At 46.5% G+C, this 26,669-nt stretch overlaps 1 protein-coding gene across 2 annotated transcripts in view; it reads right to left on the reverse strand.

Moving 5' to 3' along the window:
* The window catches only part of PDE8A (phosphodiesterase 8A), a 145,601-nt gene that overhangs the window by 29,404 nt on the left and 89,528 nt on the right, over window positions 1–26,669 (reverse strand). For both annotated transcript variants that reach the window (XM_030763986.2, XM_089906726.1), the window contains exons 7-17: window positions 23,199–23,277; window positions 21,416–21,553; window positions 15,971–16,059; window positions 14,298–14,349; window positions 14,155–14,197; window positions 9,013–9,090; window positions 4,297–4,367; window positions 3,855–4,019; window positions 2,384–2,432; window positions 2,002–2,137; window positions 224–422 (exon numbers count right to left, since the gene is read on the reverse strand). In XM_030763986.2, coding sequence (XP_030619846.2) covers window positions 224–422; window positions 2,002–2,137; window positions 2,384–2,432; window positions 3,855–4,019; window positions 4,297–4,367; window positions 9,013–9,090; window positions 14,155–14,197; window positions 14,298–14,349; window positions 15,971–16,059; window positions 21,416–21,553; window positions 23,199–23,277 — 1,099 coding nt within the window. The remainder of the gene's footprint in view (window positions 1–223; window positions 423–2,001; window positions 2,138–2,383; window positions 2,433–3,854; window positions 4,020–4,296; window positions 4,368–9,012; window positions 9,091–14,154; window positions 14,198–14,297; window positions 14,350–15,970; window positions 16,060–21,415; window positions 21,554–23,198; window positions 23,278–26,669) is intronic.

Raw genomic sequence — 26,669 nt, forward strand, 5'->3', positions numbered from 1 at the left:
AACGAACCCTGCTCCTTATTCTTCCAGGAATGGCTGGGGTCATGTCATGAATTCATTATCAACTCCCCAGAGCCACAGCGTGGCCTCCTGCCTGACTTCTCCTGTGGCCGCCCCTTTCCCGGGCCAGGCTGCACCCGTGCCGGGCCCTCCTGAGCAGTCACACTGCACAGCAGCCCGCCCCACTGCTCCTGCCTGTTAAGCGTGGAGCACAAACACAGCTCACCTTTATCCTCTCCTTGCAGAGAAAATAGGCAGTGGCGTGAAGCACATCGGCAGAATGTGTAGAATTGTGGTAGGGGTTAGAAGCATGATAATTGGCTTCGATAATTTGCAACCACGATCTCAGCGTTGTCTCAGAGCATTTTAAGACTTCACAGACTCCAAAGCGAGCAAATATTTTGAGACCAAGATAAATCAAAGGCCTACAGAGAAAAACATCCACAGTGTTAAAACAAAGCAAAGAAACAGGCAAAGTGTTGGATCTATTCAGATGCAACAAGCAAACCCGAGCCAGACTTCAGAGAGTGTGCAGGGCAGCAAAGTGGAGCCTGTGCAGGTGGCACGCGGGTGGTGCTCTGTTGCCCTCTCTCCTGGTAGCCAATGCCAACCTTTGGGTGGAGCCCAGCTCCAATTCTGGGAGCATTCACCTGGTGCTCCCCACTGGCTGGGGCGAGGTTTGTTCACCCTGCCCTTCCTGATGCAGACTCCTACTGACACTAGTAGAGTCTTCAAATCAACATGCTGCCAGGCTAAACCTGTTCCACCTTAAACCCTATCCTCTCCTTTGGACCTGCTGGACCTATGTCATTGGCCAGATGTCCTGTGTGGGAGAAAACAACAGTTCGTGATGACAGCCTATGAGCCAGAGGCTGTCACATGTCATGTGATGGTCTCGACAATCTGGAAGTGGGTGTTACAGTATGAGGAGGTTTCCCCAGAGAAGGTGACGCACTGGCCAGCAAATCAGGCCCTTCCTTGAGAAGTCACCTTCATCCAGCACCTGGCCTTTGCTTGGAAGATCAAGAAACTTGGCTCTGCTGAAGCAGTATCCAGAGACGGTCGGGCTCACAGGACTTGAACAGACCTGCCTTGTCCCAGGTTCACACGAATACAACGTACCAGTAATGTAAACCAGGTACCCAAAGCTCTGTTTGCCACGGGAATATTCTTTTCTACAGTCCTTGGCTGTGTGGAGTACCTGGACGCAGAATGTTTTAGAGGGTCGACTCACTGTGAGCATATGAGCCAAGGGTAGGGGCTGGCTTGGGGACCGTCACCCAGACTGGGATGAGACCTGACGAGTTATCCCACGGCCAGCAGAGCACCCCTCTCCTGCAGTGGCCTTCTGTCTTCCAGGGTCCGGACCTCACCCTCCTGAAGGTTAACGCCGGCTGACAGCAGGCCTGGACACCCTTTCCTGTGTGCCAAGCCAACCACACGCCTTTGGTTGGCTGTTCTTCTCCAGCAAGGTACAAAACTGAAGGTAAAATCCTAATCCCACCCTACTCTCGGTGACCACATTCAGATCAGGATGGCTGGAGTTTGGGGTGTCCCCATGCCTGTCACCAACACAGCAACCAAGATCTGGGGACAGCTCTTATCAATGTGTACGTTTGTGTATCTCTAATTTTTAGTTCTAGGCTCTGAGTGGGGCTCTTTGCTGCTATCTCAACATACCACTACCTACAGGAGAAATTAATAACCATATTTTACAGAAAAAGAAACCTCTGCTATTTGGAGAGGTTAAATCACTTGCTCAATTTCACGCTTGCTCTCTCTGCGGAAGTCACCGCCCGGCAGACTCCTCTTGGCTTCTCACTGATCCCCTCGTTGAGGCCTAGGCCCTGGTGACTCAGGGCACCTGCTGCCCTGCTGCGCTTTCCTGAGCCTCCTCCCTGACCAGGGACTGGCTCTGTGCAGAAACCATACTCCTGGGGTGGCTTTCTCCACACCGGCCCTTGGAATCAAGCGCTCTGTCTGCCGAGCTCCACGTGGACTCACCTTTTATGAGTGGCAGCCTCCAGTTCAAAAATATCAAAGTCCCAGGATTCCTCATTTTCCATGGCCTGAGTTATCTGTGATGGGATGTCGTGAAGGGAGGTGGGGGTGATCACACTGCTGGAAGCCTGTTGAAGGTCTGCAAAGTGATGTGATTCGGAGAACAAAATTAAGAGGCTTTACAGCATTAACTGTTCCATAGGGAGAACAGTTATGCTTCAGGGGACGGTTGCTCTGTTTCTCATTTTTGATGATACACCAAAAAACTTCTTACTGATAAAAAAAAAAATTATCTTAAAACTTTTACCTGAAAAAATTATTTTCATCACTTAAGCATGGCTATAATAGTAATAGTGGTCCAAAAAACTAAAAAGGAGAAACTTACTTTTTGTTGAAAGAACATACTCATTCCTGGATGGTCTTCGAAAAACGTCCTGATAAAAATCAAGGAAACAAGAGAAAGGGAAGTCACAGCTATTCTGTACTCCTTGAAAACCCCAGGACAGCGGGCCCCAGAGGACGCTGCGGGCAGCCCTCTCCATCAGTGCGTGCCGAGGCTTCCCTGTGGTCACCTCTGCAGCCAACCCCGAGCTCAGTCACTCACCCAGGGGCACACAGCCTGACGCTGCAAGGACCTGCTCAACTCAGGGGTAGGGGCATCACCAGGACGGCGAGCTCGGGAGACTCCCCAGAGCCCAGCGTCCTGCTGGCACTCAGGACCGGATGACGCCCCTCTGCCCTCAACCCTTTCCCCCCATTTCCTGCCACCCTCCTCAACGCTCGTGGACACCAGCCTTCCTCAGGAAAACTAGATTCTTCCCTGCTCTCTAAGCACCCTTGCTCCACCCCCGAGCCCCGGAGCGGCCCCTCTCCTCAGCCCTGCAGTGCTTTCTCCCCATGCTGCCTCTCTTCACCCCTCACCCCCGGGGCACTATCCCACCCCGCCCCTCATCCTTTCTCCCCACCCCCTCACCTACAGGCTGGAGGAGGCTCTGTCTCAAACAGACAAGACCACAACTAGACATCATCATCGCTGGGAACCCTCTACCCATCTGATTTTTGCTTAAAACCTTATTTTTATGAAATCAAGTGACTTTAGAAAGCAGGAATTAGGAGGGGGGATGAATTTTTACTTCTGAATTTTGTCACCAAGACAAAAAAGGTGACCGATGGCAATGGAATGATCTGTTTTCCACCAAGTTGTTCTTCCCCTGTAAGGCCTCTGTACTAGATGGGGTGGAGGAGGCATCTAGACCCCTCAAGAGCCCATGGTATAAAGCCTCCTTCTAATGAAATGGTTCCAAGGCCTTCTTTCCCATGAAGTCACCAAATCTGTATAGGATGCTCTAGAGGGAAACCACGCCCCATTCACTGGTGCCTTTTTTTTTTTTTTTTTTTTGGGTTGGGGGTGGTGCCATGCTGTGTGGCTTGTGGGAATCTTAGTTCCTGGACCAGGGATCGAACCCATGCCCTCTGCAACGGAAGCACGGAGTGCTAACCACTGGACCACCAGGGAAGTCCCCCTGGTGCCTCTTTAGACATATACAGTCATCCTGTTTTGTAATATGGTATGAAATATTTCATAAATTTTTCTTTTCTGCCTGTTTTCAAAATCTTAAAACTAGCTAGCTGTCTAGAATGTGCTCCTCCCTTCTCTGCTTCAAGCTGAGGTCCCCCTGGGCTGTAGGCAGCAGGTGGGTGAATGGCTCGGCCAGAGGGCAGCAATGGAGGGTTTAGGGCTTGACTGAGTCCCACACACAAAGAGCGCTGTGTAGGCCAGCACGTAAACAAATAACCTCTGAGAAAACAAATGACAACAGCAGGATCTAGCCAGCAGCCTGGTCAAATATACTTACAGACATTAAGCCCCCAACAAGGTCGATGGCATGAGGATCATCGTCCTTAGCATCGAATTGTGGGGAATATAATTCAGTGGTTCTTAGAATTTCCAGCACACGATCTAAGGCTTCTGTCACAGGCATGGGACTGCTTTCCTGGGCAGCACTGATGATATTGATTGCCTATAATACGGAAAGAAAAAGACCTGAGTTTCATAATCTTAAAGACAATGGGAAAGCAATCCAGAGAGTCAGGCTGGCAGTAGGGCTCAACGCTGACTTAAGGCTAGTTAAAGTGCTCATGTCACACATCTTCTCTCTTCAGACGAGGCAGCTCCATACAACTAGGAGAGCATCGTTATTGTTGTGGGTCCCTTGGTGGTTCTTCTTGCTGAAAACAATCAACCAGGAGAACAAGGGACTTCTATGCTCAATGGAGATGGACCACAAACTGTTTCACCTTGGTGATGGGCGCCTCGATCTTCATGGAATGTATCCGGGCCGTGGAGGAGCGTCGTCTCTGGCTGGAAACTGTGGAGAGATCACGTGATACAGAAATCAGGGTGTTCACAGCCTTGGGTACCTGTCTCCCTTCCCGCCCCAGGCCCCACCCAGCGTGCTCAGCTGCACAATGAAGGGGTAGGACCAGAACTACCTGGTCGCTGAGCTTCCTTCCCATCCTAACAAGCCTGGGATTCTGGCATCACCAACTCTGCTTCCTTCAGCTCTAGGCACTAGGATGCACGTGCGCCCACAGACTGAAGTTCTAAGGTCACAGGCCAGAGAGAAAACAGAGGAAACAATCTAGCAAGTCAGGGCCAAACAGTTAGCCTCTTTCTGTGTTTCTAACAATAAGGCTTTATAATTATTCAGCTTGCTGCTCTCCAGGAGTGAAAATGTTCTGAAAGACAATGCCACAGAGGCTCCTTGTTTCATATATGGCGGGAGCAATAAATACAACTCAATTAACTGAAATACATGAATTTCTGGTTCAATTTTTCAAGACATCCTTTGGTGCTTTCCACTGTTCTGCTCAATCTAGACGGGTTAGGTAAGTATCTTAAGTGAGGCAGGCAGCAAATCTTAGACTCTAAAGTTTGTCAATTTTTTTGTTGCTCCTGTCAAGATCCAGTTCCTTTGGGGTGGGGAGAAGCCTGGGCAGTGAACTGGCAGGAAAACATATTCACATAGTGTTCTGTGTCTCTCCCTGAAAGCCCCACTGTCAGGCCAAATGCTGTTTACCAAAGGTCTTAAAGGACCACAGACTGCTCCACAGCCTGATGCGTCAGCCTTATTTTACCAAACTGGGGCCCAAGGAGAAACAACCAAGATTAACCAACTCAGGGGCTCTCAAATGCTCTAAATTTCAGAGACCAACAAAACTCCTTAAATCTAATTTTGGTGATCAGCCCATGGTTGCCATCTTTCCATTTTACCCAACAAGTTCATTAAACCAAAAATAAAAACCACTATTCTATCACTATGTCATAAAAGACTTGTTCTCATTTAAAAATATAATGAAAGTGACATATAAAGACCAAACAATAGTGTGAATGCAATAAAGTAAGAAAAAGAAATAAAAGGTATAAAGATTGCCATGACGGTGTATGCAGAAAGTGAAAGAGTCTACAAACGCTACTCTTATAATCAATAAGCTAGTTTATCAAGGTTACTGGGTACAAGGTCAATACATAAAAAATTCAATTATATTTCTATATACTAGCAACAAACAATTGGAAACTGAAATAAATAAACACCATTATGACAGCATCATAAAAATCAATATTTAGGAATAAATCTAATGGAAAGATATGTAAGATTTATACACTGAAAATGCAAAACATTGCTGAGAAAAAATAAAAGGCAACCTAAATAAAGACAAAGAGCATGTTTACGTTTTGAAAGACTCAGTGTTACCGAGATTTCAATTTTCCCCAAATTGTTCTATAGATTTAAGACACTCCCGGATAAACTCCCAAGAAGCTGTTTGTGTGTAAACTAACAAGCTGATTCTAAATGTTATATGGAAATGCAAAGGACCTAGAATAGCCAAGATAATCTTGAAGAACTTTATACTACCAGATATCAATACTTACCATGTGACTGTAGTAATCGATCGTGTTATCAGTGCAAGCAAGGACTAACAGAACAATGAAATAGAGTCCAGAAACAGGCCATATATTTACAGTCAACTGGTTTACAATAATGATACTACTGCAAAAGATGGTTTTTCAACATGGTGATGGGCCAGCTGGGTTTCCCAGTAAGGGGGGGGGGGGATATTAATCTTTGATCTCTACCTTCACTAGATGTAAAAATTAATTTGAAATGGATCACAGACCCCAAGTGAAAGATAAAACAATAAAGCTTCTAGAAGAAAACATGGGGGAATATTCTTCATAACCTTGGGATAGAGAAAGATTTCTTAAACAGGACACAAAAAAGCACTAGCTATAACAGAAAACACTGATAAAATGAACTTTAAGATTCATTAAGAACCTCTGTTCATTAAAAGACCATTAAGAGAGTGAAAAAGCCATTCACAGACTAAGAACAGTATATTTGGAATACTTATATCCATATCTAGAACATAAAAAGAATTCCTACAAACCAACAAGAAAAAGATAAACAACCCAGTGATAAAAATGGGCAAAAGGGGCTTCCCTGGTGGCGCAGTGGTTGAGAGTCCGCCTGCCGATGCAGGGGACACGGGTTTGTGGCCCGGTCTGGGAAGATCCCACATGCCGCGGAGCGGCCGGGCCCGTGAGCCATGGCCGCTGAGCCTGCACGTCCGGAGCCTGTGCTCCGCAACGGGAGAGGCCACAACAGTGAGAGGCCCACATACCGCAAAAAAAAAAAAAAAAAGGGCAAAATATTTGAACATTCACGTCACAAAAGAGGATATCCAATGGCCAGTAAGCATATGAAAGGGCTGCTCAACCTCATTAGTCATCAGGAAAATTAAAGTTAAAACCACATCCAGTAGAATAGCTAGAGTTTAGAACACTGGTATAACCAAGTGTGGGAGGATGCAGAGAGATGGAACTCTCATAGGTTAGTGATGGTACATGGTACAACCCACACTGGAGAATTGTTTGCAGCTGCACAAAGGCCAGGCAATTCCACTCCTAGGTAGGAGATGAACACACATGTCCACACACAAAAAAAATACTTGCAGAAAAATATTCACAGCAGCCTTACTCTGAACAGCCCCAAAGTGGAACGGTGAACACAAAGGGCCATTAATAACAGAATGGATAAGCAAATTGTGGCACAGTCATACAGTGGAGTACTACCAAGCTATAAAGAAGAACGGCAGCACCTAGCAACAAGGATGAATCTCAAGAACACTAAAATGAGTGAAAGATGCCAGACACACAGACAGTGCATACTATACGACTCCATTTCCATGAAGCGCAAGAAGAGGCCAAATTAACTTATGGTGCAAGAAATCAGTGGATGCCTCTGTGTGGTGAAATATGTGCGCAAGTGCAGGCCTGCACGTGTGTATTTTCTGTATCTATTTTGGGCTGGGTGGTTACAGTCTGTACAGTTCAATGTACAGAACTGTCAAAACCTATTGAACTCAACACTTAATATGAATTGTATTATATGTAAATTATAAGTCAATTAAAAAGAACAGTGGTTAAAACCCACAAACATTAAAAGAAAAGTGTTTTAACTCTCAAAAATACAGAAATGGACAAAGTAATCCAAAGGATGAACAGAAGTCAGAGTGTGGCGGTAAAGAGAGTTTGGGGCACGAGTGACCTCGCCTCTGCTCTGCTGTGCCCGAGGGCCGTGACCATGAGGGCCACAGTGAGGACGGTGACAGCTGCTGCCACGACCCTGGCCAGGCACCACGCTCACTCATTTCATCCTTACGTGGTCCTCTGTGGACAGCATAATGATCCCCATATGATGATGAGGAAATGGAAGCACAAAGGTCTACCCCCAAGGTTGCACAGAAAGTAGATGAAGCTGGGACCTGAATCAAAGCAATGCTGAGGCCGAAGTCCATACTCTTCCCTGTAACACCACTTTGCTCCCTGCCCTTGCAGCAGGGGTGGGATCCGTTTCGTCTTTTCAGTGCAAGGGACACACGGCATATTTTCCGGTCCTCACGACCAACCCATGAGAGAAGTGAGGCACTGGATCTCCACTGTAACATCTGCAAAGTTTTCGCTGTTTATCTAGTAACAATCAGCTCCCTACTGCTTCCCAGTTCATCTCTGAGTCAAAGAAAGTACATAGCTAGCAGTAATATTTGCCTCCACACTATCTATAGATAATTTTCATTGCATTTTTAAAACTTCTAGATCACTCAGGCCACATATCTACATAACCGTTAAAAAATTATATATTCCACTTAGAACTTAAATACTATTTGCTTATGAAAAGTCTTTCACATCCCCAAATGCAGCTCACTTACGTCCCCACCAAAAGGTAAGCTTCCATGGCAAATTGCAACCCACAATGGAATATATCACTGAGAACTTCCAAATGCATTACTCATACAATTACAACAGATAAACTGACATCTGCTGTTACAGTTTAGAAAATCAACTAGAGGACTTCCCTGGTGGTGCAGTGGTTAAGAATCCGCCTGCCAATGCAGGGGACATGGGTTCGATCCCTGGTCTGGGAAGATCCCACATGCCGCAAAGCAACTAAGCCCGTGCGCCACAACTACTAAGCCTGCGCTCTACAGTCCTCGCGCCACAACTACTGAAGGCCCGGCGTGCCTAGAGCCCGTGCTCCACAACAAAAGAAGCCACTGCAATGAGAAGCCCGCACACCGCAACGAAGAGTAGCCCCCACTCGCTGCAACCAGAGAAAAGCCCATGCAGAGCAACGAAGACCCAACTCAGCCAAAAATAAATAAATAAATAAATAATTTTAAAAAAAAAAGAAAATCAACTAGAGAACAGACGGTAAAATGTATCTTTTTCTTTTTCTTTATTCCCTGACTCCATCAAAAGGGTCAGAATGGAACCCACTGGCAAAGGAGTTGGGGGTGAGGGAGAAATGGACACAGACTGCTAGAGGGTCCCCTTCCCTCTCCTGAGCTGGAGGGGGGCAGTGACCCAGACATCAGACTGGGGAGGGAGTGTCACACGTCTCCATGGGTTCAACACTCACAGGACCATGCTTTCTCCTCGTCTTTGTCACCTACCTTTGCTTGTTCGAGAGGCAGCAGTTCTGACATCTAGTGAGCTTTTCCTCCTGTCGTTATGTTTGCCTGACTGATGATCTGTGGAAACAATTAAATTATAAATTACCTCTGCAAAGGGATTTTAACAACACATTAGGAAACTTACCAATATAAAAGTTTTAAAAAACAAAATTTAAGCATTAGAATACCATTTAGGAAGCCACAAAAATCAACGGAGTGCACAGAGATGAAGGCTGTGAACAATTACGTTTTAAGGGAGGCTGACTTTCTCAAAATGTCCCACCTGGTACAGTCATAAAGTAGTGCTTTTCAGTTTCCAGATTATGTAATCGCAGAGTCCCACGATGCAAAAAGTAGCAGAAATGAACTCAAGAGAATTTCACCTATTATGTTTCTACGTAATCGAATAAAGTGGTGGGAAAATTTTGATCTCCATCCACCCTTGCCCCAAAGGAAAAAAAAAAAAATCTTTTTTTGTATTTCTTTCTACAATACAAGCTCTAAAATGTCCCCGGGAAGAATGTGCCTCTCTTTGGGAGGGCAGTACAGGAGCACTAGTCCGGGGTGTACTTCTCTGCCCCCTCTTCCCGTGGATGGCGCCACTGCATTTCGAGGCCCAAACGGGGCTTGTCTTTGACTCCTCTCTCCCTCACTCCACGCCAATCAATGACAAGGCAAAGCTGACCTTCCTTCTCGTGCCCTCCTCTGTGCACCTGCCGCGTGTCACACGTGGTGGCAAGCCTCTCCAACCCGTCCCCATTTCACAGACGAGGCAACTGGGAGCCGCTGTGCAGACGAGTGAGCACACAGCTGGCGCTCGAGCTCAGCTCTCCGCACCTGCAGCTTCTTCTGTCTTCTCTGCCTTCTCCCGGCTTCCTCATCTGGATTCCTGCTCACAAACAGGATCCAAAGGCAGGCCCTTGGTACTCCTCCCCACCATCCGGAACCTTCTCCACTTGCTATCTGCTACCTTCTCTTCCATGTGGGCACTGGCAGTGACCTTGTCAAGGTCACTGATGACCTCCCTGTTGCTATACCTGAAGGACACCGTTCAGTTCTTACCTGACTTGTGGTACTAGACACAACTGATCATGCTTCCTGGAGACTCCTGGTTTGCACAAGTCCAACGCTGGCTTTCCTTGCATCTCTTATTGTTCCTTCCTAGTTTCCATCATGATTCATTCTCTCTTCCTCAGCACCCCTGGTGTTCCCAAAGGTTCAGTCCTCTTAGCCCTCCCTCTCAGACAACGCCATCTCCTCAGGAGACCTCATCCTTTTCTACAGCTTTTCCTAATTCCTGTGTTGCTGTCTTAATCCCAGGCCTTTCTCCTGAGCTCCAGACTTACATCTTAACTGGCCACTCGTCACCTCCATCTGGACACCCTCAGGAATTTCACACGAGCTCACTACCCAAACGAACTCAGTATCTTCTCCTAAGTCACTGCTTATCCCAGGCTGCTGAACGGCATCTACCTTTTTGCTTAAGTTGGAGACAAGTCATCCATGACTCCTCCTTGTTCCTTGCCCTCAAGTGGTCAGATAAATCTATGGATTCGACCTCCTAAATACCTCTTCAATCTACCCCTGTTCTGTCCCTGTCCTGGCTCAGACACCTGTCATCCACCTCTGGATTATAATGACAGCCTCCCCTCACTGGTCCTACCGGCCCCAACTTTGCCCCCTTCGACCCCTTCTCCATAGGCAGCCAAGTGATCCTTCTGAAACAAAAATCTGATCAGATCACTCTCCCAATTAAAACATTTTAATGGTTCATCACTGTTTTTAGGATCAGATTTAAATTCCCCAGTGTGGCACCCAGAGTCCTGTGATATCTGGACCTCCTCTCTCCAGCCATCACGAACTATTTATGATGTGCTAGTTCACCTCCCAAACCTCTCTGCCTTGGTGCAAACTGCTTACCCCCGCCTAGGAACGCACCCCTCCCTTGACGCCTCCTTCACCTGGTTAACTCTCGATCCTCTTTGAAGATGCAGGTAAGATGCGGCTCAGGTATCATCACCTCTGGGAAATCCTGCCCTAATGCCTCACCCCCAACATTGCTGGTAACCACCTGCTTTACTGACTTGACTGACTTCCTCACCAGCTGTGAATGACACGAGGGCACTCAACAAACATTTACTGGGCACCTAACACGTGTCAGGCTCTAAGCCAGGCGCTAGGGGTGTGAAGATGAATATGGTAGGGTCCATGCCCTCAAAGGGGATAGTCCGGAGGGGAACAAACACGGGTGAACTAAGAGTGACAGGCGTGATGCTGGGGAGCAAAAGGAGCCCCAGGAGGAAGGGGCAGGTCTCCTCTGGGAGGGGGGCAGAGAGGAGATGAGCCATGTTTTGCAGCTGGAGGCCGGCAGAGGAGGAAGGCACTTCCTGGAGGAGGACGCTGCCTGCGCAGACGGGGCAGAGCTGGCTGGAGGGAAGCAAGGAGCAACGTGTCCCAAGGCCAGGGCTGTGGCAGGTGTGGAGGGAGGCGAAGCAGGCTTGAACTTCTAACTCAGCGTTTACGTGACTCCCCTAAGGCAAGACCAGACCTTCCTGTGACCGCCGTGTTCAGCCCGCTTCTCTTCCTCTGTCTGAGTCCCTGCAGAGCTCTGCAGCTGGTTCTTAAGGTACCTCCACCTGCTGGGCTGCTGCTCCTGCAGGGAGGGCCGAGGGGCTCACGGCAGGGTGACCTTGACCTCTCAACCAGCCCGCAGCCTGAAGGAGCCCGCGCACAGGTCTTCCTGCCTCGAGAGGGCTCCACGTCCACGACTGACCCGAGACCTGAGGCAGCCGCGCACCGCAGGAGGGACCGCTCAACAGGCCTCGGCCGCCGAGCCAGCTCGGGCTCAGCACCGCCCGCGACTTCACGTGTCTGCGCTCAGCTTCCTGTTCCAGAAAATTGCGATCCTACGCACTGCCCATCTTTTTAGGAGAGGAAGGTTAGCAGGGTTTCCTTGGCCTGCTGGGCAAATCCACGAGACCCTGGAGAAGCCGTGAGGAGCAGGAACCATCCCGCAGCCCCGCGAACGGGCAGCCTCCATCCCAACACCAACACCGTGGTTCCCCCGGGGGGAGGAAGCTGAGAACCAGGTTTCTTGCATGACTTGCCCCAAAGTCACTCTGCTGGGAACAGACTTTCAGAGAACTTTCTCAGACACTCTCAACCGTCCAAGCCTTTGCCCTGCACCGGGACACCCCCTCCCCCCCGCCTCGGGGTCTCACCGACCCCACACTGCCAAGCCTCCATCCGCTGCCCAACCGCGGGCTCCCTGCGGCGTCGCACACGGGGAGCTCCCTCCTCCTGCGCCCGAGAAAGCTCACTTTCTCCAGGTCCAGAGTAACACTCCTTTCAGGTCTGCCCAGCCCCCGCCCTGGCAGCGCACGAGGACACCTGTAAAATACGCTGAAGCCCTGCTCCGCACCACCCAACCCGGAACCTGGCACGTTGCTGGCAAGGCCCTTCCGGACCCCCTCCTCCTCCCCTGTGCTACCCATCCCCCTGCTAAGAAGCACAGAAAGCAGGCTTCGCCAAGTAGAGACAGTCACTTGGCCTGCCACGTGGTGCCCGTGCACTGTTTTGGATGAATTATGCCCTGGCCTGTTTTCTCTCCTCTACACGATGGCAATGCTGGTTTTCTCGTCCCTGGTCCCTCCTTCCATGTAATCTGTTACATACAGGCTCTAAAAGCTTAGAGCTCAGGCGTCATTATACTATTCCCTTGCTCAAAAATCCTCCAACTCCCACTGCCTACCGATGAAAATCCTGATTTCCCACCTAGCATCTAAGGATCCTTCACGATCCCAACTCCCTTCCACACTGACCTTTTTTACACCAGTCAGAATTTTAACCCTGCTCTTGCTCTTTCTAGAACACACTCTGTACTTTCCCTGTTCAGTAACGGTATGTATTTCTGGAATGCTTTTCCTCTCACACCCATCTTCTTACTCAAATCCACCTCTCCCTGTCTGGAACGTCCCCCTCCCTCTTCCTCTGCCTTTCTCACCCACTAATGATCACTTCTTATCACTTGCTATGTGTCCCTTCGTGTCAATACGTCTCTCCTCTTTTCAGATTAAAGCCTGAGTACTCTTGGGGCGCCCACAAGAACCGTTCCAGCATGTGCTTCAGAGCTTCTGGAGCTGGCCATCTGGATTTGAGTGCCAACTCTCCCACCTCCTAGATGGATATCCCTGGGCGAATTAGGTAACCTTTCAGTTTCCTTATCTGTTAAAAGGGAACTTCATCTATTAAGCGTCTACCCCTCTGGGTTATTGCAAGGCTTCAACTAAATAGACCGTAAGTTAAGCACTCAGCACAGTGCCTTGTACACAACAAACACTCAGAAAAACTTGTGGGAAACGTTCCTAGAATGAATGAGTGAACTGTGCCGGTGCTGCTGAAAGCACACCATCAACAGCTGAAGGTATGGAAGACAAAGTCTTCTCCTTGGAGGCTCTTACAGACCAGCTGGGCAACCAGAGCACTGCCTGGGCATGGCAGGGTGCTGTAAAGCGTCCACACAGGCTGGACGGAGAGCCTCTGGCATGGAGCCGGAGAGGACCTGCACCATCACAGGTAAGGGCCAGAGTAGGAAAGTGGCTTGCTGGAGCCATGATATACGCTGGAAGGAAACAGGTGATTCCGGGCCAGGGAAAAACATCTGCAGTCACGCAGACATGGGGTGAGCGGATGGTGTCCAAAGCACATCAAGTCCTCACGAGACGGATACGACGTGAGGCAGGTCTGATGGGGTCCACCTACCTCCCTGTAGGCTGGGTGAAAGCATCCCTGCCAAAGCACTGTAGTCTGAAACCAACACAGTTGCCTCTTCGAGCACAGATCATGCCAACAGACCACACTCCACTCAACACATCTTCACATAAGTTCATGCAATGGAGGTGACCAGTTCTCTCCCCACAGGCTGAGACCCACCCCAGGACACCTGTCAGATCGCCCACCTGTGCTCGGGTCCTCTGACTCATAAACCAGCCTGGGAGTCAGGGAGAGAAATGCTGCCACGGTGCTAGGAAAATACAGTCCCACCTACGCAACAGACAAGCTCGTCAGAGGCAGGGCCTGTTTTTATTTTTTTATTTTTTCAAAACCTCAGTGAACCCTAAGAATGAATATGGGGCACCATACCTGTATGAGTGTCAGACTGAACACATTCAGCTATTTTCGTAGCCTAAAAATGAATTTTAGAAGCCATTAGTTTTGAATGCCTAGTTATACAGTAAGGGAAATCTTGCTGGGTCCCTGGGGTCCCAAGGGCTCTCCTTACATACCTTATTGTTGCCATTGCACGCTCTGACAATGGACACATAGTGTCTAATTTTTCTGCAAGTAGAAAACAATGTATTATTCCTCTCCTGGCTCTCTATTCTGGTGGATATCTAGCTAATTTTTCATTATGAAAGGAGCATCTCTCTTTCACAATACATACAATGCTTGGAGGACAGCAGTTCTATTTGTGTGTGGCCAAGGCCACCAATAAACAAACAAGAGTCTACAAGCATCCTCTGGTGTCTCTGTAGAAGAGAAGTTGACTCTTCAGTAAAAACAACAAAATCCTTCTGAGTCATCACAACACACAATAAAAAATACCTAGGTTTTAAAAATGTACTACATGTTAACCAGCCCAAAGCCTCTAATTCCTTAACATGTCTTCACAGTTTCACAGCCCTTTCTATTGATGCTCTTCTTCAAGTTTCAGCAAACAATCTGCTCACAGTCATTCATGGAAACAGCCACAGGCCACACTGGGGCCGAATGTGCGAGTCTAGAACAAAGCAACCGGGGCTTATCTCAGAAGATGCTGACTCTCCTCACTTATTTTCAATTTTTCAGCTTTTCCCCTTGATAATCCAATCCCTACAGTTATCCCCCCCCGCCCCAATTTGGAAAGGCCATAAAAAGGCAGAGAATCAGAGCAGAGAGCCCACACAGAGCCGTCTCCCTGAGGCGATCGCCAGCCAGCAGCAGAGCCTGGTGACCAAGCACGTGAGCCACGCGATCAACGCAGAGGCCTGCAGCCCGGCTCCGCTGAGCGCTGGCGGCCGCACTCTGGGCCAGCCTCACCTCTCTAAGCCTCAGGCTCCTCGTCTGTCAAACAGAGACGGTCACAGTGCCGACATCACGGGGCTGTGGCCAGGACGAAATGAAGTGACACCTACCAGGCACTGAGAGCCTGCCCAGGGAGGGAAGGGCTCACGGACAGCGGCAGTTGTCACAACCATCATCGCTACACCTCCTCCTGGTCTTTTTGTCCTTCTTTCATGTTCACGACTGAGAGCGTACACTAGGTATGATTTTACATTTTGACTCTTGCATTTATCAAAAACATTTTCCCCTATAATTTAATTTTCTATGATCATCATTTCTAATGGTTGCGTATTTTATCGTTGGGTATTCTACAGTTCACGTTCATAATTTTCCACTGTTCGTATTATTTAAGATAGATTCTGAGACAAACCATATGACGTTTTCAGGCTCCTGATATACACTGCCTTCCAATCTGTGGTCACATCTGCTTCATATGCGTTTCCGTAAATGACAGTATTTAAAATACTTTTATCTAATTTGATCGTTCTGTGCAGAAATAACACATAGGCTATCAAATTAGATAAAAATCTTTTAAACACAGGGAGTCCACCAGTGAGTGTTCTTAGCACACAGCTCAGTAAAGTGGCATTCAGATTTAAATACTTTAGTCTCTTATGTGCTCACACAGCTTAAGACTGTCGGAGTATGGCGGCTCTGGGTCACCAGCTGGAGGGTCAGGCTGTGACCATGAGGAAGCCACCCTGGAAGGCCATCCTTTGATGGTACCTGACCTTGTTACAAGTCTTTCTTAAAAATTTCTGCATGCAGTTCTCAACTTACTTAAGTATTCAAAGCACATTTTGCAATAAGCCGAACATGGTATGTTGATTGAAGTTCTCGTTTTTTTTCCACTTACCCTCCCTGTCCGATGACAGGTAGTATCTTCACATTTTGTTGTACATTATCTCCGTTTTTCTCTTTGGCAGAGCAAATTCCTTGCCATTCCTATAAATGGAATGTAGGCATCATTATACATTGTGTTCAAAACATAAACCCAAGAGCATTTTCCACCTCAGGTTTCCACTCCTTTACCATGGCCACTAAAGCTATTAGGATAATAAAATCATCCCAACCCCAAAGGCAATTTTGGGTAATCCGACAATTCTTTCTTAACCTCCCAAGTCCATCTCCTCCCTAGACAGACAACAAAAGCCAGATCACCACAGTCTAAATGGCCATATGTTTTCAGTGGCTTTCTGCTGGCAAGAGAGGCCCTGGGCCCACGAATGAGGAACACTCTTCTCGTCCAGGTTCCTCCTCTCACAACTCCTACCTGCCGCAGTGGAGGGGGGAAGTGTGGCCTCTGCCCCTGCATTTGGGAGGGGGAGAGTCTCAGACTGGGGCAGAGAAGGGGCCACCCTCTGTGTTGTGTACCCTCTGCAGGTAGGGTGGGGATAATGAGGTAACAGCCAGGACTGGGCTCAGGCAGAATAACCAAGTGAGACCTTAAAAGCCAGAGCTGCCAGTTCAGAATGGAACTGCAATGGGAGAGCAGGTATGCCCAGGCTATGACCACAGTGAGCAAACAGGGGCTACAGGTGGCTCCCCTACTCTGAGGGTGGTGGAGAGAAGCGTGGGACGGAGCTGGGTTTTGCGACCACCTAAAACGTTCTGAATTTCTCCAAGAGTCACCAAGGTCCTTAAGCTAGAAAAATCCCTAAAACCCACTGTAGGACCTTGAACTCCCAGGGTGTTTCATACCCTTCTAGACCTTCCAGAGTCCCACAGGAGCTAAAGCTGACCCAGGTGGGAAGGGGAACACCATGGCAGCCTGGCTCAAGTCTCCTGTCCATACTCTTACACAAAGTCAATTCTGAAATCTATGCTTGGGGCGTGGTGACCTGCATGCAAATGCTAATGGTAAAATCTCATCTTCAGACTCCTCTAGGAAAGTGGATCCAAGAGAAACCAGGATACTGACAGAAGCAAAGGATGGTTAGTGGGGCTTCCTGACGTCCTTCTGAAAACAATGGGTGCCAAGAAAGGACTAAATTAAAAAACAGCCCAAGAGCCCAGCTAGGTGCTTACTTGCCCTGGAGCAGAAGGGAGGTGTGGGCCTTCCTCACTACAGTTCTGAGGGGAGAGTGGCCTGTGCCCGAATCGGGCAAGGACTAGACAGGGATCCCTGGGCAGGAATCTGGAGCCTGTCCTCCACGTCCACAGCCCCATGCAGCCACCAGAGAAGGCTTCAGCAGACAGGTCTAAGAGTTACTTCTGAAGCTCACTATCAAGAGAAATACGGGAAGCTGACTGAGGTGATATTTGCAAAACTCTGTGAACATACCAACCACCACTGAACTGTATACTTTAAATGGATGGAGTGGATGGCATGTGAATTATCTCTCAACAGAGCTGTTACATAAAAAGAGAGGGAAAATACGGGAGACCGATCCAGTCAATCAATCAGCACTTCAAAACACATATTCAGGATTTTCTCCTCCAATCCTTTCTGAACAGAGTGGGTGGCTGCCGGACCCCAAGTCAAGGTGTAAGAAGCCACGTCAGCCAGCGCTGGACGGTCCAGCTAATGGAGGACAACTTAGCCAATGACTTTGCTTAGATAACAGAGTTGCCTGTAAGTCTTCCAGTCAACAGTGGAAACAAAAAATATTCACTTAACACAGATCATACTTCTTATCAAAAATACATCAAAAATCGAAGTTTCAGTTCCTAAAAATAGTAAAGTCCTACCTAGAATGCTGTTATGAAGATTAAATCTGGTAACACACATAAACTCTTAGCCAAGTCCTGACACACGGCAAATGACCAGTACGTGGCCTGTCTGGTTTTGCACAGGTGTCTGTATGTCTCTCTCAGGCTGAGCTCCTCTCAGAACTACACTGAGGCGTGCACCTCCCTTCTACTCCGGGGCAAGCTCAGCACCGAGCTGGACTTCGCTGACTACTGAGACAGTTCCTTCTTGGTGTGTGCCCACCGGCTTAAGAATTAAGTCATCATCTTCCAGCTGTCCTATCCCGGGGGCTAGCACGGTGCTGGCAGGTGGTAAACAGTCAAAGAACACTTGGGGCTTTTGTTTACTAAATGGAAAAGTGAGGCCAAAGTCAGATCACAGAATCCTGGCACCCAGGATAAGGGACTTGAGCTCTACACAGAGGGAGTGACATGATCAAAGTGGTGATCTGGTGAGACAAATCTCCAGTAGCGTAGGGTGGACTGGCCAGAAGTGGAGGGTCCTGGGACAGGGAGGCCTAACTGCATTCAGCCACCGCAGTCTCAGGGTGTGGGAAGAGGGCCCTGAACACACGGTCAGGCCCAGGCAGTGGACCCTCAAAGGCAGGGGTTTAACAGACATCAAGCCCTGGTGATGGATCTGATGGAGGGGGCTAAAGGGTAGGGAGAAACCAAAACCATTCCAGGAATCAAAGTCCAGGCAACTGTGTGGACGGTCAACGAGCAGTAGACAGAAGAGGTGGAGGGGGATCGGGCTTTTTATTAATGGGGGATGAGAGAAAATCACCGTTTTACAAGGTGATAACAAAATGACAGCAGGATGTTGAAACAGATCTTGGAAAAGACACTGGGGCTAAAACTGGGAAGGTGGGAGATATCTACGCAGAGCAGGAAAGATGCTCAACAACAAAGGGAGCTTTCTGAGGAACCAGCAGGGGACAAAGAGCCCTGGTAAACCTGGGAGGAAAGAGATGGGGGAAAAGTGGGAGAAGAGGGGAGGCGGCGAGGGAGGAAGGCTCGCTCCTGGCTTCCCAGGAGCTGGGGAAGGTAAAAGGTGTGAAGAGCTAAAGGGCTCTGCGACTACACGTCATTATCAGAGGCAGCCAGCCGAGCAGCCAACGTTCCTCCAGCACCTGCAAGACAGTTTCTGAGGGGAAAAAAATGCAAAATTTCTAAAAGAGAAGAGGCAATATAAGGCTCAGGTATCTGAGAAGATAGGAGGCCAGGGGTTCTAGGGCCCTGACAGAGAAGATCTGGGGAAAAAGAAACAGGAGGAGAGCCAAGAAGGATACATAAAGGGAGGAAGGAAGCAGGAGTGTGGGACTGAAAATCAAGGTGCCTCATAGGATCAGTTTTACCTGAAAGGGGAGCCAGTGGCTGAGAACAGCAGGCAGAGGAGGTTTATAGAGTGGCGTTCGCAGTGTTCTCTGTTTGAACATCATCAGAATTTCTCCTCTGCCCCCAAGAATATCCAACTGGTTGGACACCTAGAATCTGACATTCCAAAGCCCCTCCCGGTCATCTGACCACTTCCAAAGGCTCCATCCTGGTTCCCAGCACACGTCTGAACTCTCTCCACTGACCATGGTACCATTGTTTGCCAAGGGCTGGCTGATTCTCAACAAGCCCTTCTTCTCCCGAGGGAGACTTGATTAGAAAGGCCATATATCTTTCTACTCAAAAGATTGCCCAGCTAAGTGGTCTGTCCTGCTGCGGTGTTGCCCGTGAACCAGCAGGGTACCAACAAAGGACAAACAGCAGCTTTTGCACTCTCCCCAAGAACTTGCAATCATGCAAAACAAATGCCCTGGTTCCTTTTCTTTTTTTTTTTTTTTTTTTAAACATCTTTATTGGAGTATAAATGCTTTACAAGGGTGTGTTAGTTTCTGCTGTATAACAAAGTGAATCAGCTATACATATACATATATCCCCACCTGGTTTCTTTTTGAAATAAAGCAGTACAGAGGTTGACAACGCGATAACCTTTCGTATTCTCTGCTCATAGCAAATACAGACTTTAGAGAACAGGTGTCCGGCTGTCGAGGCCCTTTGCACCTGGTGCCCAACGGCATACCTCAGGAGGCAACACGCTGCTCACAGGGATCTGGGTGAATCCCAGGGCCTACAGCTAATCCACTGGGTGCCCCCACCCCCTTCTCAACTTGCTCTCCTCACTGCAAGGGCAGCTGCCAGATCAAGGAGCATGAGAGCCACCATCTGTTTCACACCCTGCTGAACCTCACAGCAGAACTGCTGGCTGACCCAGTGGCAGCACTGGACCAAACCGCCAGGACTGGGGAGGCCATGGTAAAGCCCCTCAAAGGCTGCGGGGGTCTGGAATGGCTGCCGTTCTGGAGCTGCCTTCCGAGGACGCCCCTCTCAGCCCAGGCAGGGCACACTGGTGGGCCTGAACACCTAAGGGTCTGTCTCTTCATTCATCTCAGCCTTCATTTCTCTATCCAGAGGACCTGCCACTCTCTCTAGCAAGAAAATCATCATCCTGACAGAAAAGCTGAAGGCAAAATAGGATTCAAGCAGCGCCCATTTGTGTGATTCCCCTGAGAGTGCATTACCGGGCCCCGCCGCTGGCCTGTTCTTTCCCTGTTCTCACTGCAAAGCCATCTCGTGGGCTCAGAGCCGCGGGAAAGCAAAGGACACCAGCCCACTCACGGTGTCTTCGAGGGGCCCAAGCCAAGTGGGGGTATAAGCTTTGCATAGCCCTTCTGCCCCCTCTGGCAGACTGCCCTTGTGTGCTAAGGGATAGGCACGGGCCAAATGCCACAGAGAAAGGGCATCACTTCCACAGGGCCTCCAGATAGCCAGCAAGAGAGCAGGTCGCCAATTTTTCAAATGTTCTGAATAATCAGAGTCACAGTCCCAACTTCTAAAAGTTAAAAAGAGCCCAGCAGAAAAGCCTAAGAATGACTATGGAAAGCAGTAGCCTTTTCCTTCTCATCATATTTTAAAACGTAATATAACAGTGAGGTGCTGTCAGAAGCCACAGTTCAGAGAGAGAAATAACCTTTCAGGCTGAACCCGCCTTGCTCTGTCTACCCCTTCAGCACCAGGGTGCTGTAACTTCTCACATCACAATGCAATGATTACTTTTATCTGTCTGTTTTGCACCCTGGAATGAGTTCCCTAAGGGATTTTTGTTTTGCCCTTCTTTCTATACCAGAACCTAGCACACCTGGCATTCAAAAAATGCTGAATGAATGAATGAGGCTCAGAGAACTGATGGGCCCCAATGTGTTCTGAGAATGTGTTAACTCACTGGCAATCCTTTACCCAGACCATTTGCCAACAGCTACCACTTAGAAGATCAATTATTAGAAAGATCAACTTAACTCACTTATTACAAAAATGAAAACAATGATGTTAAGTGTCAAAGTTACTCTTATTGGCTGGTCAGGTTTTATATACTTTCTTGGCCTCAATTTCCTCATCTGCAAAATAGGCATAACAGAGATAACACTACCTACACTTCCCCAGGCTTCTGGGAAGAGTGAGACTGAGATCACCTGGCTCTAGCAGTGCTCAGTGAGCGCTAGGTCTCCCTCCTTCCCTCTTTGTTATGTGAGAGTAACAAGGGTAGTGACCTCTTACTTACCTTGCCTATCCTGATGCATGAATTTATAGTATCGAGCAAATCAGCCTTTTTTTCATTTACAGGCACTTCTGCTAAATCCTTCCCTATTAATTCACCTGACTCATAGCCCATTGTTGTTTCAAATGCTGGATTTGCATACTGGGGGGAGACAAAGGAAAAAACGTCATGTGAATTAAAAGAAATTTTGAAAAGAGGACAATCAAAGATGTTCAACGTAAACCATCATATTTTTCCCCCAGAAAGCCCAGGAGCCTGGTGCTCACTACGACGGTTCTAAAGCCACAAGAGCACAACCCCAGAAAAACCTTGGAGTCTAGAGAAGCCTCTGCTCCGATGACACCGGGCTGGGCTTGCTGCCTTGTTCTCCTGAGGCTGCAGGGAGGGCAGCAGGCCCACTCCACTTAAACACCAGCAGAGGAAAGAAGCTGCATGGAGACAGACCCAGGGCTGCTACAAAAGGGCTGTTGAGATTATGATACAGTGGAAGAAAGCACCAGACTGGGAGTCTGAAAACCCAGGGTCTACTCCCACAAGTCACTTAACCCCTCCAAGTCTCAGTCTGCACATCTGTTTAATGGGAATGAAACACTTATTTCGCCTCTCTCATATGATGCAAATGAATAATGAGTTTGGAAAGCAGGCTGTGAACTAGAAAGTGTTTACAAATGCAAGGCTTTATGGTTAAATTACAAATAGGGCTGTAAGACTAGAAGAAAATGTATGGGAAAGCTGTGCATGTGCTGACAGGAATAACAAATAATGACGATGATAAAACAATAATCATACTGTTTAAGGTTTGTTTTCCTTGCTAGGCACTGTAGTAAAAGCACTTCACACACAGTAACTCATTTAATCCTCAGAACATCCTTACAAAAGGTAAGTCGTTGTTAGCGTTAATATTATTCCCATTTGTACAAATGAGACAGCAAATTCAGACAGATTAAGTCACGTGCCCGAAGATGCCCAGCTAGGAAGGGGCCGAGGCTGATTGGAAGCCAGGCCTGACTGATACCAAGCCTGTGCCCTCAACCACCGGCCAATGTCGCCTGTCAGGGCACCATCCTAAATGCTAACATCATCAACTCTTTACCAAGAAAGTCACTAGTTCAATTAAAGTGAAGCACTGGAGTGCTCAGAACTAAAATCAAAGTGGGGCTCATTCTCAGACAAAAGGCACTCCTCTGGCACAACTCCCTCTTTTGCTGTTATATGAAAATACATGTTACCTGTCTGCTGTTATCTGAAAGCCATGTTATCTTCAGTCACTTAAATGAAGCCACCACTTTTCTAATAATGGATAATTTGTGAAGTAATTGCTAGTTTATTTTTGAAATTTTGAGTAGCTTCTAGTAAATTTCTATAGGTGTAAACTATCTTCAAAAACAGTAAGAAAGGTCAGAGCGTGCAGCCCTTATGGGCAGAGCCTCTCCTTGCTGCAACAGTCTCTCTCTACCCCACTCCGCTCCAGAAACAATCCTCTGGATAAAAGTCCCTCCTTGCTAAGTAAATAAATATGCAAAAAAGTGAGAAATAATAAATGCTAATTGCATTTACAGAATGTTTTCTAGCACATTAAGCAATTATTGGAACCTTTTTTTACCTCTAGGGAACTTATTTTAAATTATATATTTTATAGATTTTGTTCTGATAATCCTCTAAGGAAAAACTGGTCCCTTGAACTTCAAAGAGAGGGGGAAAAGAAAAAAAACATACTGAAGGGGTTCAATCTTAAAAATGCAAACAAACCAGAAATTCAGCAGGACAAGCTTCCAAAACAACAAACCTGTACAATGTGGTCTTCACTTGTAATTTCAATTGCTTCTTGACTTTTCTCTAATGCAGTGAACATTGAGTTACAAGCCCTTTATGGGTGGAAAAGAAAAAGGACTGCTTAATGTAAATATTATAAAATGTAATACAATCTTGGAATATTACATTAACTTACTTAAATGTGTTCTTTGATTATAAAGGTAACTAATGCTAACTCAAGAAAAAGTAGGGGGAAATACTAAAAAGCATAAGGAAGAAATAAGCGCTTCCTGCCACCTCAGTACTTGGGATCATGACTATGCACAATTTGGTGCCTTTCCTTCATTCTAAGGACAAGTGGACCCAGTGGAACACACCCCAGGGTCAGATCACAGCCCTTCGCTGGCTGTGGGACATGACTGAACCTCCCTGGGTCTCTGCCTTCTCACCATCTGAAGGGTCCTCGTGAGGACTCAATGAGAAAATGGAGTCAAGAAGCCCACACGAAGCCGGGTAGAAAGGAGGTGGCCCATCACCTGTAGCTATTGTCACTTTCAACAAATCCTTTGCACAAAACTGGGATCATCAGGATCATGAGCTTTGTTTTCTGCTTCCACTTAGCCTTACATTGCCAGCATTCTCCCTTGTCCTCAGTGTTTGAAAACATTTTTAAATTGCACAGGTAACTAAAGGTTTATTTTTTAAAAATTAGAAAATAATAATAAATGAGATACTACATCATACCCACTAGGATATCTACAATCAAAAATAGAGATAAAAACAAGTGTTGGTGAGGAACCCTCATACACTGCTGGTGGGAGTGTAAAATGGTGCAGCTAGCTGCTTTGGAAAACAGTCTGGCAGTTCCTCAGGCTGTTAAACATAGAGTTACCATATGGCCTAGCAATTTCACTCCTAGGTAGATACCCTACAGAAATGAAAACATACATCCACACAAAAACTTATAGCCCACAGGTGGAAACAACCCTCAAGTCCATCAACTGATGAATGGATGAATAAAATGTGGTATATCCGTACAATGGAATACTATGCAGATATAAAAAGAAATAAAGCCCTGATGCATGCCAAAATATGGATGAACCTTGAAAAACATTATGCTAAGTTAAAAGGACCACATATTGTATGATTCTATTTATATGAAACGTCCAGAAGAGGCAAATCTATGTATACAGAGAAATTAGATTAGTGGTTATCTAGGGCTGGGGGTAATGAAAATGTTCTAAAATTGTGGCAATGGTTGCACAATACATTAAAAGCCATTGAACTGTGCACTTTAAATAGGTGAATTGTATAGAATGTCAATTTTATCTCGATAAATCTGTTTAAAAATAAGTGAGATTAAATCATCTGAAATCCCAACACCTACGCATATCAACTGGTGTTCTAGGCAATGTCTTGTGTAAATGTACATGTAATACATATACTTATAAAAATAGGATCATACTCTACAGTTTTATCATTTGCTTGTACCACTGAACCATATACATTAATATCTTTCCATATCAATAATTAGTCCCTTATCATCACTCTTAATAACTATATAATATTCTATTGTAAAATTATACCATAATTTTAGTCAAACAAATTCCCCATGACTGGGGAATGCTTTCAGTTTTTTTCTTGTATATGCCTCAGAAGATGAAAAAGAGAAAGCAACTGTCTACTTGTTCATAAAGTGCAGAGATTACATTTATAAAACCAATAATTACAATGCTTTTACTTTATTCCTGGTATTACTAAACTGTCTAGCTAAATAAGACAAAACAGCTTTAGCCAATAAAAATTAGCTCTTCTTTCTTGGCATATAAAAATCAAGTGAATTACCTCAATAAACCTGTTATTTAAAAAAACAAGAACCAAAAAACAACGAGAAGTAAGTTCCCACCTCTGATATAACAAGCTTGGAGGAGATGGATCTGTGAGAAGCCCTACTGGGTTTTATCACTCTTTTTTAATTTTTGCAGATCTGGTAAATATAAAATGGTATATCATTTTCATTTCTTTGGTTACTAGTGAAGCTGAACATTTTTTTCATGTTTATTGGCCATTAATATCTCCTACAAACTGCTTGTTCACAACATGTCCTTTTAAATTTTTTCTACTGGGTGTTTCCATTTTTAACCTGATTCATCAAAGCTCTTTACGTATTCAGGATATTAACCTATCTGTCCTGTATGTTAAGAATGTATTTTTCCCAGTTTGTTATTTGTCTAAATTTTTAACATTATTTAAGGTATACTTACTGAGACAAGCTTAACATTTTTATGTTGTCTAATCTGATTCTCTTCCTTTATAAAATCTGGCTTTCACACCATGCTGAGTTTAAAAAGACTTCATTATCCACATATGCTCACTTACATTTTTAGTACTTATGTGGCCACACTTTTTAACATTATGCACACTGGAATTTATTTTGGGACTGGGTGTGAGATTGGGATATAACTTAATTTTCTTTCCAGTTAATAAGTTGTCACAATTCTATTCACTGAAAAATCCACCCTTTCCTGTGTGGATTTAAATTGCCATGTTGAACACATATACTTATGTTCCTAATTCTTAAACTCTTAAATACACGCACGTCTATTTCTAGACTTTACATTCTAGTTTACTGATCTAGCAGTAACACAAAGATGCTTGTTATAGCTTTTTAGTGCATTTTAATATCTCTCAGAACAAGTCTTTCTCTATTGCTCCCAATTCTCTAGCCCCACATTTACCCCTTCCCTTCATTATCAATATTTTCATATCTCCCTTCATAGTGGACATCTCCCTCTGGCTGTCAGCTGGCACACAGAGAACAAAGTAGAGCATGAGGAGAGACCATGAGTGCAGTTTTGAAAATGGGGGTTACAACCTAAAGGACTACCTTTGCCACGTGCTGCGTGCGAGATCTTGGATGTAAGTCAGTTAACCTCCCTGGGTCTCGGTTTTTGCATCGTGATTCGTGATTTGATGAAATAAGCTCTAACCACCTCCTGCTCCACAGTTCCGCTCTCCTCTCAGAGAGGGCAGCAGCCCAGCTCACTGTGGGAGTGCTGCAGCCAGGCTGCAGAAGACCCAGGAATGAGAAGGAGGCAGGCCCAAGGCCAACCATCCATCTCAAGTTTCCCTAAAAACTCTGGCAATAAAAAGGAGCTCTTTTGTAGACCTCACTAGCCCTGAAACATCTCTGCTCAGCAGCACTTCTTTGCTACCTCGCACTTCATTTCATTTTGTCTATGAAGTATTTTCTTCTCTGTATGTGATACCCTGGGCTGGTCCCTACCAACGTTAATACCCCAAATTCTAATCCCCTTACCTCTGCCTTGGGCACATACAAACAGAATGATTTCATTCTCTCTTTGATCCTGGTAAAGGAAATGTTAAAGAATAGTAGACCACCCAAGGAAGAGACCTAGGATGATACAGAGATACTGACATTTTTTTCACTTCTGTCAACCTCATATAATTTTACTAATTTTTCTGCTTTTCTCACTCTACAAAG

Source organism: Delphinapterus leucas, chromosome 2, assembly GCF_059928025.1.
Source record: "Delphinapterus leucas isolate spDelLeu-1000000601 "Yukka" chromosome 2, BTC_Dleu_Yukka2, whole genome shotgun sequence".
NCBI lineage: Eukaryota > Metazoa > Chordata > Mammalia > Artiodactyla > Monodontidae > Delphinapterus > Delphinapterus leucas.